Source organism: Larimichthys crocea, chromosome XXIII, assembly GCF_000972845.2.
Source record: "Larimichthys crocea isolate SSNF chromosome XXIII, L_crocea_2.0, whole genome shotgun sequence".
NCBI classification, from domain to species: Eukaryota; Metazoa; Chordata; class Actinopteri; family Sciaenidae; genus Larimichthys; species Larimichthys crocea.
This window is the reverse complement of record NC_040033.1, coordinates 12,733,768-12,748,141: the sequence shown is the minus strand read 5'-3', so window position 1 is coordinate 12,748,141 and position 14,374 is coordinate 12,733,768. Positions and strand designations below refer to the sequence as shown.

The following is a 14,374-nucleotide window of genomic DNA, read 5'->3' as shown; positions in this document are numbered from 1 at the left end:
CAGACAAACAAGTCAGAGAGTTTGAAGAGTATTTATTGATAATTAAGGCACAAAAGTATATCAGCAACACAGTGCTGATATTTTAACATGAGTAACAGTGAAGACTTATTCCTGGCTTGTCAGTGTGGGACAGTAGTGTAGTCTAGGGCATAGTTTGGTATTTGGAGTTAATCTTTACTTATTTTGTGTAACAGGGAGTGCAGTTTGTGAGGGTATTCACTCTTATCCTGGTCAAGGTCATACAAAATTTATTGGTGAATTATATGTATGTATTAGAATAACAAATTCATGCACAGATGAATTAGAAATTATTCAAAATATCGCCATGGATATAAAGCTTTCACATAGTTTTAAAAGCTGTCAAGCAACACCATATGAATTCCTTCACAGGGATTTGAGCTTATCCACAAAATGTGTTTACATGTGCCGTCTTACAGAAAGTATTGCAGTATTTTAGCATTTAACAGTTTACTATAAATCAATACACTCTGCTGTATATTGAGAATGTCATCATCACAATACTCAGCTGGTCAGCAGTACCTCAGTGACCTCTGTACCCACATCTGTCATAACAGAAACATGCAAGTGCTGAACTCATGCACACAGCCTGGTTCCACTCAAAGGTGGTTAAACAACAGATGAGACTCATAGGAACACATTCTCATTTCAAACCTCTTTGGTGACACAAGACACAAAAAATATAACCATATATAACTCTATACGCTTGTTTGATCTTTCTCTATGCAGAAAAATTGCATATCAAGGACACAAGGATTTTGTCACGTTTCCCAGAAAACATCATAAACACCCTGCTACAGTGTTGGTGCACAAGAATAAGGCCACTTCAGTTTAATGCAATGCATCCTGGTATGTAACTACCAAAACAGAAAACAACACACCTGTATTGCTAAAGTTGCAGTGCTGCAATCATTTATAAAAGCACCACATGCAATAAAAGTTAATACTCTTTCCCTGCATACTTATAACCTCCTCATTACAGTCAGATGATAGTTTCATTTATACTGAACACTGCTGCAGCCTATATGGGATCTATCTTACATCTAGTGCAAAGTGGCACACAACAGCATAGCAGGAGCCAATCAATGCAGTTGTCACTTTTACACCCCGCGCCCATGTTGCAGCAAATGTACTTATGCCCATCTGTACACTCATGGGCCTGTTGGTCTTAAACTGAGTTGTGTGTCAGGCGCATTGCAATCTCGAAACTATGTCAAGACAATAAGTCTACTCTGCTTGTTACACACACAGGGACGTGCAACAGTGCTCTTCATCCTCAGTGTAATGTTATAGCCATGTTCTGTTGAAAGTAAATGTAATTGTTGAATGTGAGTGAGAATATTAATTATGTAACATTCTAAAACCAGGAGACTTTGTTAAGTCAGCTGACTAAAGATGCGCACCAGTCCTGCAGTGTGCAGGGTGGAGGCTTTGGTTTTATGCCAACGTCATACCCGTAACTTTTAGTTGTTTTTTAGATTTGGTTTGGAGTTTTGTAACAATGCTTGCAACACTTTTTTTTTTACTTTGAGATACATTTTTTTCAAAGCATGAAAAACATTATTCAATGCATCATTGAGATTGTGTGCCATTTCACTAACCAAAATGCAGCTGGTAACATCCTATGCCATGCACTTTAGAACATGTGCTATAGGTTGTTTAAACAGAGGCCACAATTTATGTTATTCTGCTTGCTGAGAAAGAATTGAGAATGCCTGCATTTATAACAAGGAGAACGTGTTGCATGTAACATTCCTGCACAATCACTTTTAGCTTAAATATGCTTTTTTTTTTTTTTACCTCTTTGCATATTTTAGAGAACAGTCTATTTAAAGTTGAGTCTTTCATTCCCTTTGACAATCTGACCATTCTTAAGATTCTCAGTGGCAGTTTTGGCATTTAGGATGACATTTCTGACCGTTGACATTGCAGCGGCATCCTCCACTGGTGTCTCCAGGACCCTTGGAAAAGATCAGAATCAGGGTTATAAAATCTTTAAATTAGCTTTCAGATGATGTTTTGGCTGTAGACCATCATTCCCAGGATGATGGTTAGAGACAATAAACAGATTTGTGCTTAAAAAAGGGTGCGTTGCACCTTTTCTGTAAGGATATATGTTCCACAGATGTAGACCACCAACAGGATGTGGCTCATAAATCATAATTTACATATCCTGATGGCGTAGGAAGCTAATAATTACACAAGGAAAGAAATATATCATGAAAGAAAAGATGTATTCCTTACCCTAGGCCCCCAGCGAGGACCCCTGGTTACCCAGCAAATCTCAGTATGGCAAACTGTGCAGCGCAGCCAATCACATCCATCCCTCTTCTGCACAATGATGCCACACTGGGGACAGTGCATTGCTTCGCCTGACTGCACAAGAGTCTGTTTGTCAGACAGAAAATTGGTGTAAATCGGAGAACAAAACTTCAAGAGGGAAGAAGAAAGGATGTGAGATGAGAGGATGTGGTAGGTATCAGTTTCTATTTGATATATCAGCATGGAGAACTCAATACACTGGCTATATTCTTGAAAAGTTCTGCTAATATTGTACATTTAAAAGCAGTTCAAAAACACCAAGGTCACTCTTTGTCCTGCACACACAAGTATTTATTACAGCTCACCTTGAGCAGTTGCGTCGTCCTCCTGGCAGCAGAGTCATTTATAGCACGCGCCGCAAGATCATCCTGGTATTGTTTACAGTTCATTCCCTCATGGATAGACTGAGGGGAAATGAAAAAAGATACAGAGACAGAAAAAACAAAAAACAATTTTAATGTGTGTATTCAACCTTAAGAGAAAGTCTCTGATGCAGGAAGATGGAAACATTTATGTCGTTAAACATGTAGTGTCACTTGCTTCTTTCGAAGGACTTCAAAGGACAAGTCTCATGTATTTTTCACAAAGGTTCCTACAAACTATGGAAGTAAACAATGAAATACAGAGTATATATTGCATACCTTGCAAATCAGGCAGTTATGTTTCCTGCAGACGGGGCAGTGGAAGACATTGACTGTGTCCTCATACACGCACCAGCCCAGACAGTCTGGAGTAGCACAGTGGTAGCTGCCCTCACATCGAGACTCTGCCACTGACAAACCTCTTTGCAGCCAGCGCTCATACTCCTCTGCTGGTACCAACTGAGAAAGTGGATGAAATTATGAAGTAACAGTTAACACTAACAAAGTTATATGACCTGCAATGTAAACACATGCAGCTGGACACAACAGCAATAAAATACTATCAATTCTGAAGATTCTCTATTTTACTTTTTTACTAGATAAAATGCGGTGTATATATAGTTATCATATCAAGGCTCATGTTCTACTTTCTACCCCACTTGTTTTTTAAAAAGAGGCTACACTGTACATTGGATCACAGTTCATTGTTTGACATTTGGCAGCTGGAGAGGTTGGCTAACTGTTGCTTTGTGTCAGCTGAAGCAGCTGAAGGCTGTCATTAGGGAGAGAAGCCAAAGTCTGTGCTGAAAACAAGTAGCAAAATCAGCGGCACTGGCTTCTTGGCAGGCAGTGTGGAAAGGAACATACTGTACAGTGACCTTAATTTGCATATTCCGATGCTTTACGAAGATAATACTTCCTGCAAATACACCAGTTAGAAATGTAGTTTATGGTCAGAACAAATACTGCATTTGTTGGTGTAACTCACAGCTTTGATCTCCCTCTCCTGCAGGGAGCAGGTACAGGAATATGTGTCATCTCTGTAGGGACAGGACACCTCCGGCTCCTCACTCAGCATGATGACTGAACGTAAGCACTCTCTGGGCAGGTGTATACACAAACATGCAGATACTTACAGGTCTGAATCTTGAGAAACATCCAAGATATTTTAATCACTTATTCCTCAACTGTAGAAGCTGTGAACCCCTCTCTGAGCTTCATATCCGCTTCTTTCCTAAAACATTTTCTCTTTTTTATTTTCTATCTTTTATGATCCATCTTCAGTCTATTGTTTATTTTTAACCACCTCCTAGATCTTACCTGCAGAAGCAGTGGAGACACTCCCTCAGCAGGACCCCCTCTCCAGGTTGCAGGTCCACATAGCAGATCCTACAGTCCACAGGTTCTGGGTTAGGCAGCAGGTCCTGACTGTCCATCATCACCAACCGGGCAAAGTTCTCCCTGCGCTCCTCTTCCCTTGCCTGGCACAGGGGGTGGTGTTGTTGGTGGGGGGTTAAAGGAATATTTTCCTCAGTTTTTGTTATAGGGGACAATAAGATTGGTAATGTATAGAAAACACACAAACTGTATAAACATTTTATTTTTATCTGTATATACAATTAACAGTGCAAAATTAACAATCAGGCATTACATTCAATTTAGTGGCAACCTCTGCTCTTTAGGAGTTCATAAAAAAGAAAAAAGAACTTGCTGAAAGTTAACAGTGATAATCGATAATTGATAACCTTCTCACTGTAACTTGACCAGCATTTATTACCAGGGCCTTGTATCACAAAGTGTTTTCAGTTATCACAAAGCTGGCTCAGTGTTAACCAGGGCAGGTCACCACCCCACCAAAGCAGTTTAACTCCAAACCACTGTCCAGCAACTGATGAATAATAAAGAGCAATAGATATTCGTATTGATCAGTTGAATTGTTTTGTCGCTCAGGCTTTCCATGTGTCCCCTCTGGTTTTAAAGCGACACTAATTTACGGTGACGGTGTCAATGCTTTTACACTCCATCACTGCAACTCAGAATAACATGAAGTGACTTTGTGATAATTGGAAATAAAAATAAACCCTCTATTATCTTTTAGAAGAAATATAAACCACAAACATGTAAACATTTCCCTGTATTATCTACTTGTCTTCTCCTCTTTGCTTTGGCAGCAGAAAAACTTTTATAAGTGCATCACATATTCATGATACTTTGTTCATCATCAGACAAGCTGACACATTGGAAAGGATTTTACTTTGCTGAATGCCACGTTCTACTGTCACTACAGTTATCTCACAGTTATTACTGTTAATATTAGCCTTTTAAATTAGCACTTCATTCATGTTATGACTTGTAATCAACAACTTAGCTTCTTTCGCATTAACACGTTTGTTGCTAAAGAGGAAAAACCCAGAGTTACAGAACCAGCTGATAACCAACTTCGTGACACCGGTTATCCAGGACAGCTCAGTGAAGCCTGGTGACACCAAAAGAGCCATGCTACGATGAACTCACTTTGTTTAACAGGGCCCAGAGCCAGATATGTTCAGTATTATGTGTTTATGGGACCAAAAGAAATTCAGCTTTCAGACTTTTTTTGACTCTCAAACATCAATATTGGCCAGTATCAGGTCAGATTCTACTTTTTACCTGCTAAACCAGAAACTTGTACACCAGAACAGAGTTGCCACATTTTTATAAAATGTAAAATCAACTGTTCTCATACAGTTTCTCTATTGTAGGATCATATAAACATGCAAAACACTGGATTTGAGGATAGGTTAGGGGTTATGCCACCACCTGTACTGTTTATTTTGCCAGTACTAGGCTTAAGTAGGCTTAAGTAGGCTTAAGTGGTGTCAGTGCATCTCAAATAAAGTCTTTAACCTACATTCAACTTCAGGGTAACAGAACCATACGCTTTCAATTTTAGCATACAGACGTGCATGATAAACATTGTGCATGATAATTTATGTGATTTAAAAGTTGAGTGTCTGATGAGTCCAACGGAAATAGTGCTATAAATTCAAACTGTCTCTGAATAAAACATAAATAAACACGTGTATGTATATATTTATGTATGTATGCCTGCGTCTGTGTGTGTTCAGTAGTCCTGGTCCAGGTTATACAGGAGTGAGTTGTTTTGAGCCCCAGCACTCCTCAGCATCTCTCTTCTCCCTTTCTCCTTCAAAAAAACAGAGACAAAAGAGAAGAGAGTCAACCTGAGAGAGCCTGCAAATTTGATTTCAAATGTCAACTGAATTAATTTCATACTTCCATTATTTGTCTGTGTATTTTTGCCCAATTTTACAAAATATCAGTTGACTCAGGATTGTTGTTGATTCCTTCTATATAATTATCACCAAATGCTGTGCCAAAATAAGGTTTTACTCTGAGTATACAGAGATGTACATGCAGGTGTATGATTGTATACGTAATGCATGCTGCGAGTGCATCTTATGTCCGGTTGTACAGGTGTGAGTGTGTTAATCATACCTGCTGGTACTGTCTGATAGCCTCCTTCTCCTGTTGGATTCGTCGGAGTTCCAGTGCGTCAGGTCGGTAACCACCCGGGATGACGTAGTTCTCCGGGCGGTTTGTACTGCAAATCTCACAGCCTGGCCGTGTTGGTTTGTTTATGTAAGTGCAAGAAGGGCACGACCAACCCTAAGACAGAAGAAGTGTTTTTATTTTTGCTTTCAATCATTCATCTTTTAAGTATTATGTCTGTTATGTTTTACCACTAAAACACAAAAAAAAACAAAACATGACAGCTCCTGTCTATTACCTGGGTGGAGGCTGTGTTGGTGCTCAGTGCTTCATTAAGTTGGGGCATCTCTAGGTTGATGAGATCTTTGATCTCAGTGATGGTTCCCCTCTCTGACCCACCTGAAACATTTAAGGAGAAAACACAATATGTGTGCCCATTAAACTCGTATGTAAATGCCTTTGTGCTTCCATTTATGTAACCTATTTATGTAATACATGTATTATACGTGCAAACCCTCCCCATAAAAAAAAATCAATCACAAACAGATCTAAAAGAAATAATACTATACTGTCAAATGTGATACACCAGAATGTTACATCTATACAAGAGTTTATTACACCAATTTTAAATTGATCTATTTCATTACTATTCACTGTTATATTCCTGTGTGAACAGTCACAGCACTAAATGTACAGCCGGAAGCAACATCTAGCTGAGGTTATGATTTCTTTACAAAGAGTTTTGGTTGATTTAAATTAATTTTGAAACAGAACGCTGGTCTTATAAAGTCATGCTAGAATAAACATATGGATTGTAACAATACTATACATATTAGGGATGCACCGAAATGAAAATTTTCAGCTGAAACCGAAAAAAAATTTAATGGTTGGCCGAATACCGAAACCGAATATGAAATGCGGTAGTTAAATTTTTCTCTATTTTTTTTACTATTGCATAAATAGCCTAGAATACATTTGTAAAAGAAAGTAAATGTTTATTTAATATCCTTCAAATATTCCAGTAGAATTTCCAGTTAGTATAATTATTATTTCATTTATACTGTTAGAAAGCCCATGTTGTTTTAGTCACTGTTAATTTGTTCTTGAAAGAAATACTATTTAGTTTTATTATATTTCCGATGAATTTCCATTTTTCCCACGTTTTGGAACACATCATAGTCATTCCGACGGTCATGAACGCACCTCGCATGTGTGAAGAGCAGTGTATGATGTATTTCTTGCCTTTTTTTTTCTTATATCCTGCAGATGTATTTCTTACCTGTGTTTTTCCTATATCCTGCATCGTGGAATTTTCGGTGGCCGAATTTTGGCCCACCTTGTATTTTTCAGGGTAAAGGTCTCAATCTAACAGGGTTCTGGTGCTAAGATTATATCTTTTGGTATTGTTAACATATCTGAATTTCCCTACAAAGTATACTGTAATGCAATGCTTCTGTTTTGTCTTGTATAGTTCCTCTAAATAGGTTATGCAAAGGTTATACCAAACCTACTTCTACTTCTTTGTGCTTAATTTTAAAAACACCTTAAACTTTGACACTACAATCATGTCCACATCAATGAATCCCATAAAATTAGCTGTACAGCTGTTTTCAGTAGATCCTTAAAAGGAGTTAGAGTTCATGACTTAAAATATTATAGTACAGTAAACTTATAAATAAACTGGTGGGTCTAGTCTTTTCATTGGTGTTAATGGTGACAGGAAACAAATTACACTAGTAGGGTTAATGTTAATGCTCTCACTCACCAGTACTGCTGCTGGTATAGAGTTTTGGAGGTAGGGTGGTGTAAGGCCTCCGGTCTAGAGAAGAGGGGCCATTTGCAGAGGTAGCAGGGGGGGTAGCAGTAGGGAGGGACAGAGATGGAGAACTGAGAAGGAGGGCACTTTCCTGGTCATGCTGGAGGACTTGTTGGGTTAAGCGTGCATGACGGGCTGACAGGAGGTACAAGAAGGCTGTGTCACCGTCCTGATGAACCCCATACGAGGCCAGAGTGCGCTGGTCGGCGCACAGACACTGCCCAATCACCCAGCGCTGCACCCGTGGGTGAAAGCCATACTCTAGAAACATCTGAGGTGATAGAAAAACAAAGTAAGAAAGAAAAAGAGCCTTTTAAGGCAACTGATCTGTAATTCTGGGTTATAGAAATAAAAGTGACTGAAATGAAGAAGGCAAGAGAAGCATTCTTCAGACTAACCTGCTGTTTCAGTGCTGCAGTAGTCATGTGTGGGTAAACTTTCACAGTGACGCAACAGGATGAAGAAGAATCCTCAACTACAACAGCCAAGCTGTCAGATAAAATGATACACAAGCTATTAGCCGCATAGTTAGCACAAACTTTATATCGCAATCTAAAATATTAAATGATTGACCATCAATCATTTTCAACATTTAAAATGTTGAAATCATAGTTAATAATGATGATGAGGCACCCACCTGATTTCAGTGTCTTCGTAGTCTCTGGCAGAGGGCTGAATCTTGAGCGTTGCGTGTTGTCGGGCAAGTGTGGCAGCAAAGGCAGAAGCAGACTGCATGTCACCTGCTTCTATGGCTCGGGTCAGCTCGATGCAGGTTTCTTCTACAGACGGATACACACACGAACAAGGAAACAAAAAAAACAAGCACACACGCGTGAACATGGCAAGTGAGCGCAGATGATGCTGCCATACCTCTAATAAAATGAGTGAATGTGTTATCACAAAAAACAAACAAATAAGATTTCATATTGGCATGAAGATGTACAGTGTATGCACCTGTTTGTTGCAAGGCCGAGGTGTTGTGAGCATCAACACTGTCCAGGGGGCGCTGTGGACCGTTAACTTGAGGGGCGACTGCCAATGAGAAAAAAAAACAGAAACAGAATAGTTATTTAAATAAAGATGTAGAAAACAAACAGTGACCAACAAGAAGCATTCCACTTTTCCAAAATGTGGAAATCTTTAACTCTTTGTCTAAATTTAATAAGACACTTTTTTTTAGTAATATAGTAAATAACAAAGTGAATATTTCCTCCTGATCTACTGTGCGGTTGTCATCTAAATGTCACAGTGATGCACCATCTCTAATCTTAGCTCTTAATGCTGCTTCATATAAGCTTAAAGTCACAGAGGAGTTTGCAGTTTACGATGCAGGTTTGTGTAAATATCATCGTGATGTCAGCGGACACAAGAGCTGTTTTGTTCTCAGTTTTTAATAATTCCTCAGTAAGTAAGCACAGACCAATCTATTGAAGCAAAAATATGAAGCTTGGTTACAGTGGTTAAGATTTGACGGCAGCGATGTTAACAAGCATCAAGCTGGGTGATGAAAAGCCCTTTTGTTTAAATCAATAAAAAACAGTTTGATGCATCAAGCTGGAGTCCACAACAGAAAAAAAATGAATTCCACCAATTGAGAATAAACAACAGGGCTTTCCAATAACAATTGTACTGTAGTTTGTAAAAGAGCACCCTCTTGCAAAAGTATGAAATATCCCTTTTCACCACATTTTTCTGTGGTTGTATCTAAACAGTATTTGGAAAGAAAGGCGACTGACCTCTGTGGGCCTCTCTCAGTGAAGATAGCACCACCGTAGCCCACTCCTGGGCTTCCTGCTCACAGCGGAAGTTGAAACTGATGCGGTCATGTGGAGGCGCCGCTAAACTCAGCTCGTGGCACTTTGGTGACTTCACTTCATAGTTTACGGTGCCCAGATCAAACTCGGCGATGGTCTGGAGAAAGAGGAAGAGAGAACAAAATGAGAGGAGAAGAGGGCAGGAAGAAATGAGGACGTTATCTCATTCATGATTCATTCAAAGTTTCAGCAGAGAAAAACATTTAATGACCGACACAGCGGTGTGTTTTCATTAGTGTATAATCACTTGAAAATAAAAAAAGTTGTTTTTTTCGTTGTCTTAAAATGAGTCCACCATGTTGAACTATGATTTATTCTTTTCTTTTTTCTTTTTTTTTTTACAGTAGCCCAGAACAGACAAACCAAACACTGATCTACATATAGCCTTTTGCTTTTTATTTGAATGAATTTTTCCTACGTGAGAGTATTCATTTGGTTGCAATCGGCAACTTCACCGCTAGGTGTCACTAAAATCCTACACACTGGACCTTTAAAAACTGCCTATAAGAGGAGAGGAGATATTGAATACCTTTATTATTTCAGTCTACATTATGCTTAGATGTTGCATAATCCTAAATAAATGCGCTGCCACACTGACACACAGTGAACCTTGAGCCAGATGAAAAAACACAACAAAGCTGTCATGCATGTGATTTGTTCTCAGTATCTGATTGCACCTAAAAGGAAACTGGTTACAAAAATAAAGAACATAAAGTTTGTAAAACCACTGCTTCTGGAGGTCCCCACTCAAATTAAGTTTCATTTCATCACATTTCCACAGCAAGAAAACCAACTCACCACACTCCGGCCAGTCCCGCTGCTGTCCTGGAGCGACAGCCGGAATTCCCCGGATTTCCCCGGGTCCATGCTGAGCTGCAGGCGGAGTGACTCATCACCTGCTCCCGGAAGACACAGCGGCCGAATACCCGAATGACAAACGGACACTCGGACCGACATGAGGACGGTCTGGCAGCCGAGTTGTGACTGCGAGGCCGCATAGTGACTGGGGAGGGCGGCCGACTGGTCCGGTGTGTAGCCAGGGGTGTGAGTCCAACCGCCTGAACTCAGCGACATCCTGCCGACAGATTCATGTAGAAAACAAACACAAACACACACGGGGCGTCCAGGTTGTTCACCTCTCTTCCCACGTTGTCAGCTGCTCTTGAGTATCTATTTACTTGGCGGTGTTTTCTTACATTATATCCCGTCGCTGGTTATTTAGCGGCCACTCTCTTGACTACAGGAAGCAAGTGCGCAGAGTCTGTCAACTGTTTGGAGCCACTTCTCAAAGTGTAACATTAGCCCGAGCCCGAGAGGTTTCACTTCTCTCTTCTTCCTTTGTCGCTGTGGCGTCGTTTCAGGCAAAATTTTAGTGTTTCTTTTTGAGCAGTAAGCAGTCACAGTTTTCTTCGGTGTGCCCCGTATCTTTCTAACACCGAGGCTGTTGACAATAGTTTGATACTAGAGTAACGCCGAGTATGTTGTTTGTCCGTATCCTTTCATTTCGTAGTGCGCATGCGTCGCCGTGTGGGCTGACGTATGCTGTTGTAATATTCATGAGCATTAATAAATCATAATCGCACGACAGGGAGTGCTGTTGTACTGAATAACAGCACGGCTGGTGGTGGATATTGCTTTTAGACAACAGTTCTACATTTATTAGTTAACAGAAATATATGACAATGAATTATAATTAGTGTTATGGAATTTTCTATCCTTAGGTAACACGAGGTCACGTGTAGGCCTTGAGGTCCTCGGCAGTATTAATTGTTTGTCTTTGACTAGGTGCCACCATATCTCAACACTGTGGTGGCCAAGGTCGAAGAGACCTATTGCTGCCTTCCTAGACATAATAGATAGCTTGTTGTTGACGTTCCAATCTGCGTAAAACAGACATCTGTGTCTCCAGACTAGAATGTGTTGACAATAACACCTCAGAGGGTAAAGACATTCTCTTTGACTAATTCTGGGCGTATAGTATTTGGGGTGTGATCTTTTGGTTTAAAGTTTATCCACCATCACAAGTTTGTCAGAATGCGACACCGACTCAGGCACTTCTGATGAACTTTGAGAGTGTCTCTAATTCTCCTTGGCCAAGCGTCAATAAATAATACAGCATAAGACATCAGAGGCTCCTGAACACTTTCTTCCTTCCTGACCTCACCATTGACCTTTGACTTCAGCAATTTCTACACAACAATTAGTTTGTGTATTTATTTTATTTTGCTGTACTGTTGCCAAGCAATGCATAAACATTTCCTAGTTTAGTTACTTTGATAACGACCGAAAAACTCCACACAAAAAATACCACCATACACATGATGGACAGTGAATTAACAGTTTTTAAAGTCAGTGTTTAATTGTTTTTTGAGTTGTTGAGACAACAAAAATATAAAGTTTGGATGGAAATACAGTTTATCTTTATGGATTATATTGATTCAACATATGACTTCCTTTTGTTGTCCTCCTATAGTGGTGTGTATATACAGACACGCAAGAAATGGTTAAAATGTTATAATTATTAAAGGGAATGGTGTAACATTTTTTTATTTATTTTTATTCAAACTGCTAACTGTATGACAAGGTTGTGTGACGTCAATTGCTGTTAGATATTGTTTTGATTAATGGTTAATGGATGGTTAATGATTTGATAAATGGTTAATTACCAGCTATTCATATTCGGTTTCAAAAGTAGTATGCAGTACATGGTTTCCCCTAGCTTGGTTAGCCCCTCTGTTGGCTGACTTTTTCTTAATAATCTAATTTTAGTCAACGATGTTCCCGAGTGAGTGTTTCAAGGCTCTGGTTTCAAAAGTCATTTATTTTACATGTGTGTATACACATATTTTACCACACAGGGGCAGCAAAGCATCCCATATAAAAAGATCAGGCTCATATACAGTATCTTCTCTCCACCTTATTATAATAACTCTGCTGAAATATGCATTTTCAAAATTGCAAAGCATTTGACAAGTAGAAAAAAATGTGATGTATTAAGCAGCAGTTAAAAAAATCCTGCATCATTAAAATGCTTACATTTACAGTTCTGCAGTAAAACAGAATATATATATAATACAACACCTTGGATGGGTCGATTCTGCATATTGAGTACTTTTACTTTTAATACTAAAACTATATTATGCTGCTCAATTGTGAAGAAAAAATTTAAGGGCAAAACTTGTGACATACTTTCACATTGTGATGTTGCTACTTTTGTTTAAGTAGGAAAAGTCTTAGGTCCTCCCTCTCTTCTTTAAAAAAAATATTTCATGCCAATTGTATGACATTTTGCGACATTTATTTAAAAATAATCATTTTGACTCATAAGGCATATGTCAGTCTATGCTGTAGCCTACAAATTTAGGCTATTAAACAGTAGTACATCAAATATGGTAGAGTTTAATGCACATACAACAAGACTTGTGAAAACTATGATTTTTCACAAAGTCATCTGTAACACCAACCTAAAAGGCATATTAGGGTAATTCTTTCATTAATATAGTGTAGGCCTTTTTTTCAGCAGATAATCAGACTGGTCACAGTTGCCAAAGCCCAAGTGTCACTAATAATATTAACAACGGCTTCAATGTATTCAGGTGTCCCGTGGTTTCTGATGGCATGCACAATAGTTGCACCCTGCAAAATTGAGTTGGGCAATCATTGATTTCATTTTTTAAACCTGTGATATGTCAATCGCTGTACTGTGAAGAGGGTCTACTACATTGTGAATTCATTTGGGGGATAGAGCAATGTAGCTCCGTTTCACTCAGTATGGTGCTTGTAAATATGCTGAATTTGTATGAATAATCATAAGTTACATGAGACTCACTCGACCCAGGTGGGACTTGAACCCACAATCCCCAGCTCCGGAGGCTGATGCCTTATCCATTAGGCCACTGGGCCACAAATACAAATGATTTACCCTGGAATTTAATGGATCCATCCAAATTCAGAGGCACATTCCTGTTATATTAGTAAGGGTTCAGTGTTTAAGGACACTGGGATTGGGCCTAAATACACAGAGGTACATTTTTTTTGTCATTCTACAACACAGGTTTGCAAAATGAAATGCAAGCTGTAGTTCCCTTATGCTACTATTATCTTATCTCATTATTATCTCAAACTGACAGCACTCTTTCTTTGTTTAAAAATCTAGTATTAAAATCTGTATACCCTAAACAAAGCATTTTCTAAGTACAGTTGCAATCTACATGCCTTTTGTTCAGAATGACATCCTACAACAAGAGGAAATTCCTTCAATGACTTCCAATGACTTCCCAATTGAGGGTCAACCAAACATGGTCAATGAATGTCCCTTCCCACACACTCTGTAGGTCACGAATTACGAGGCAATTAACAAAATATACTGTAGCACGTAAGGGAATGATTTACACCACAAAGCTTAGCTGTTCATGTTGTTAATCATTCTGTAAGCAGGGTTTTCTCAATCAATACCACAATCTTCTGGGGCCTCATGTCCTACAGTATCAAGGAAATATTCTCTTTGAACTCTATAGTAGACTGTGAAGTCATGCCATTTTTTTTATGAATGA

The 14,374-nt window shown here is 39.0% G+C and overlaps 1 protein-coding gene and 1 non-coding gene across 2 annotated transcripts; both read right to left on the bottom strand.

Annotated features, from left to right (window-relative positions):
* Window positions 1-15: 15 nt before the first annotated feature.
* On the bottom strand, window positions 16-11,358 carry shrprbck1r (sharpin and rbck1 related). Its single transcript, XM_010735172.3, has 14 exons — window positions 10,620-11,358; window positions 9,744-9,918; window positions 8,962-9,039; window positions 8,645-8,786; window positions 8,406-8,496; window positions 7,957-8,278; window positions 6,490-6,590; window positions 6,198-6,368; window positions 4,023-4,183; window positions 3,691-3,802; window positions 2,982-3,161; window positions 2,646-2,744; window positions 2,263-2,406; window positions 16-1,979 (listed from the first exon to the last, which is right to left on the bottom strand). Exons 1-14 carry the CDS (start codon window positions 10,893-10,895, stop codon window positions 1,899-1,901), a joined length of 2,133 nt encoding a protein of 710 aa, XP_010733474.2. The 5' UTR covers window positions 10,896-11,358; the 3' UTR covers window positions 16-1,898.
* Window positions 11,359-13,651: 2,293 nt separating this feature from the next.
* trnar-ccg (transfer RNA arginine (anticodon CCG)) lies at window positions 13,652-13,724 on the bottom strand. The gene has a single exon. It is a non-coding gene; the product is annotated as a tRNA-Arg (tRNA).
* Window positions 13,725-14,374: the final 650 nt, after the last annotated feature.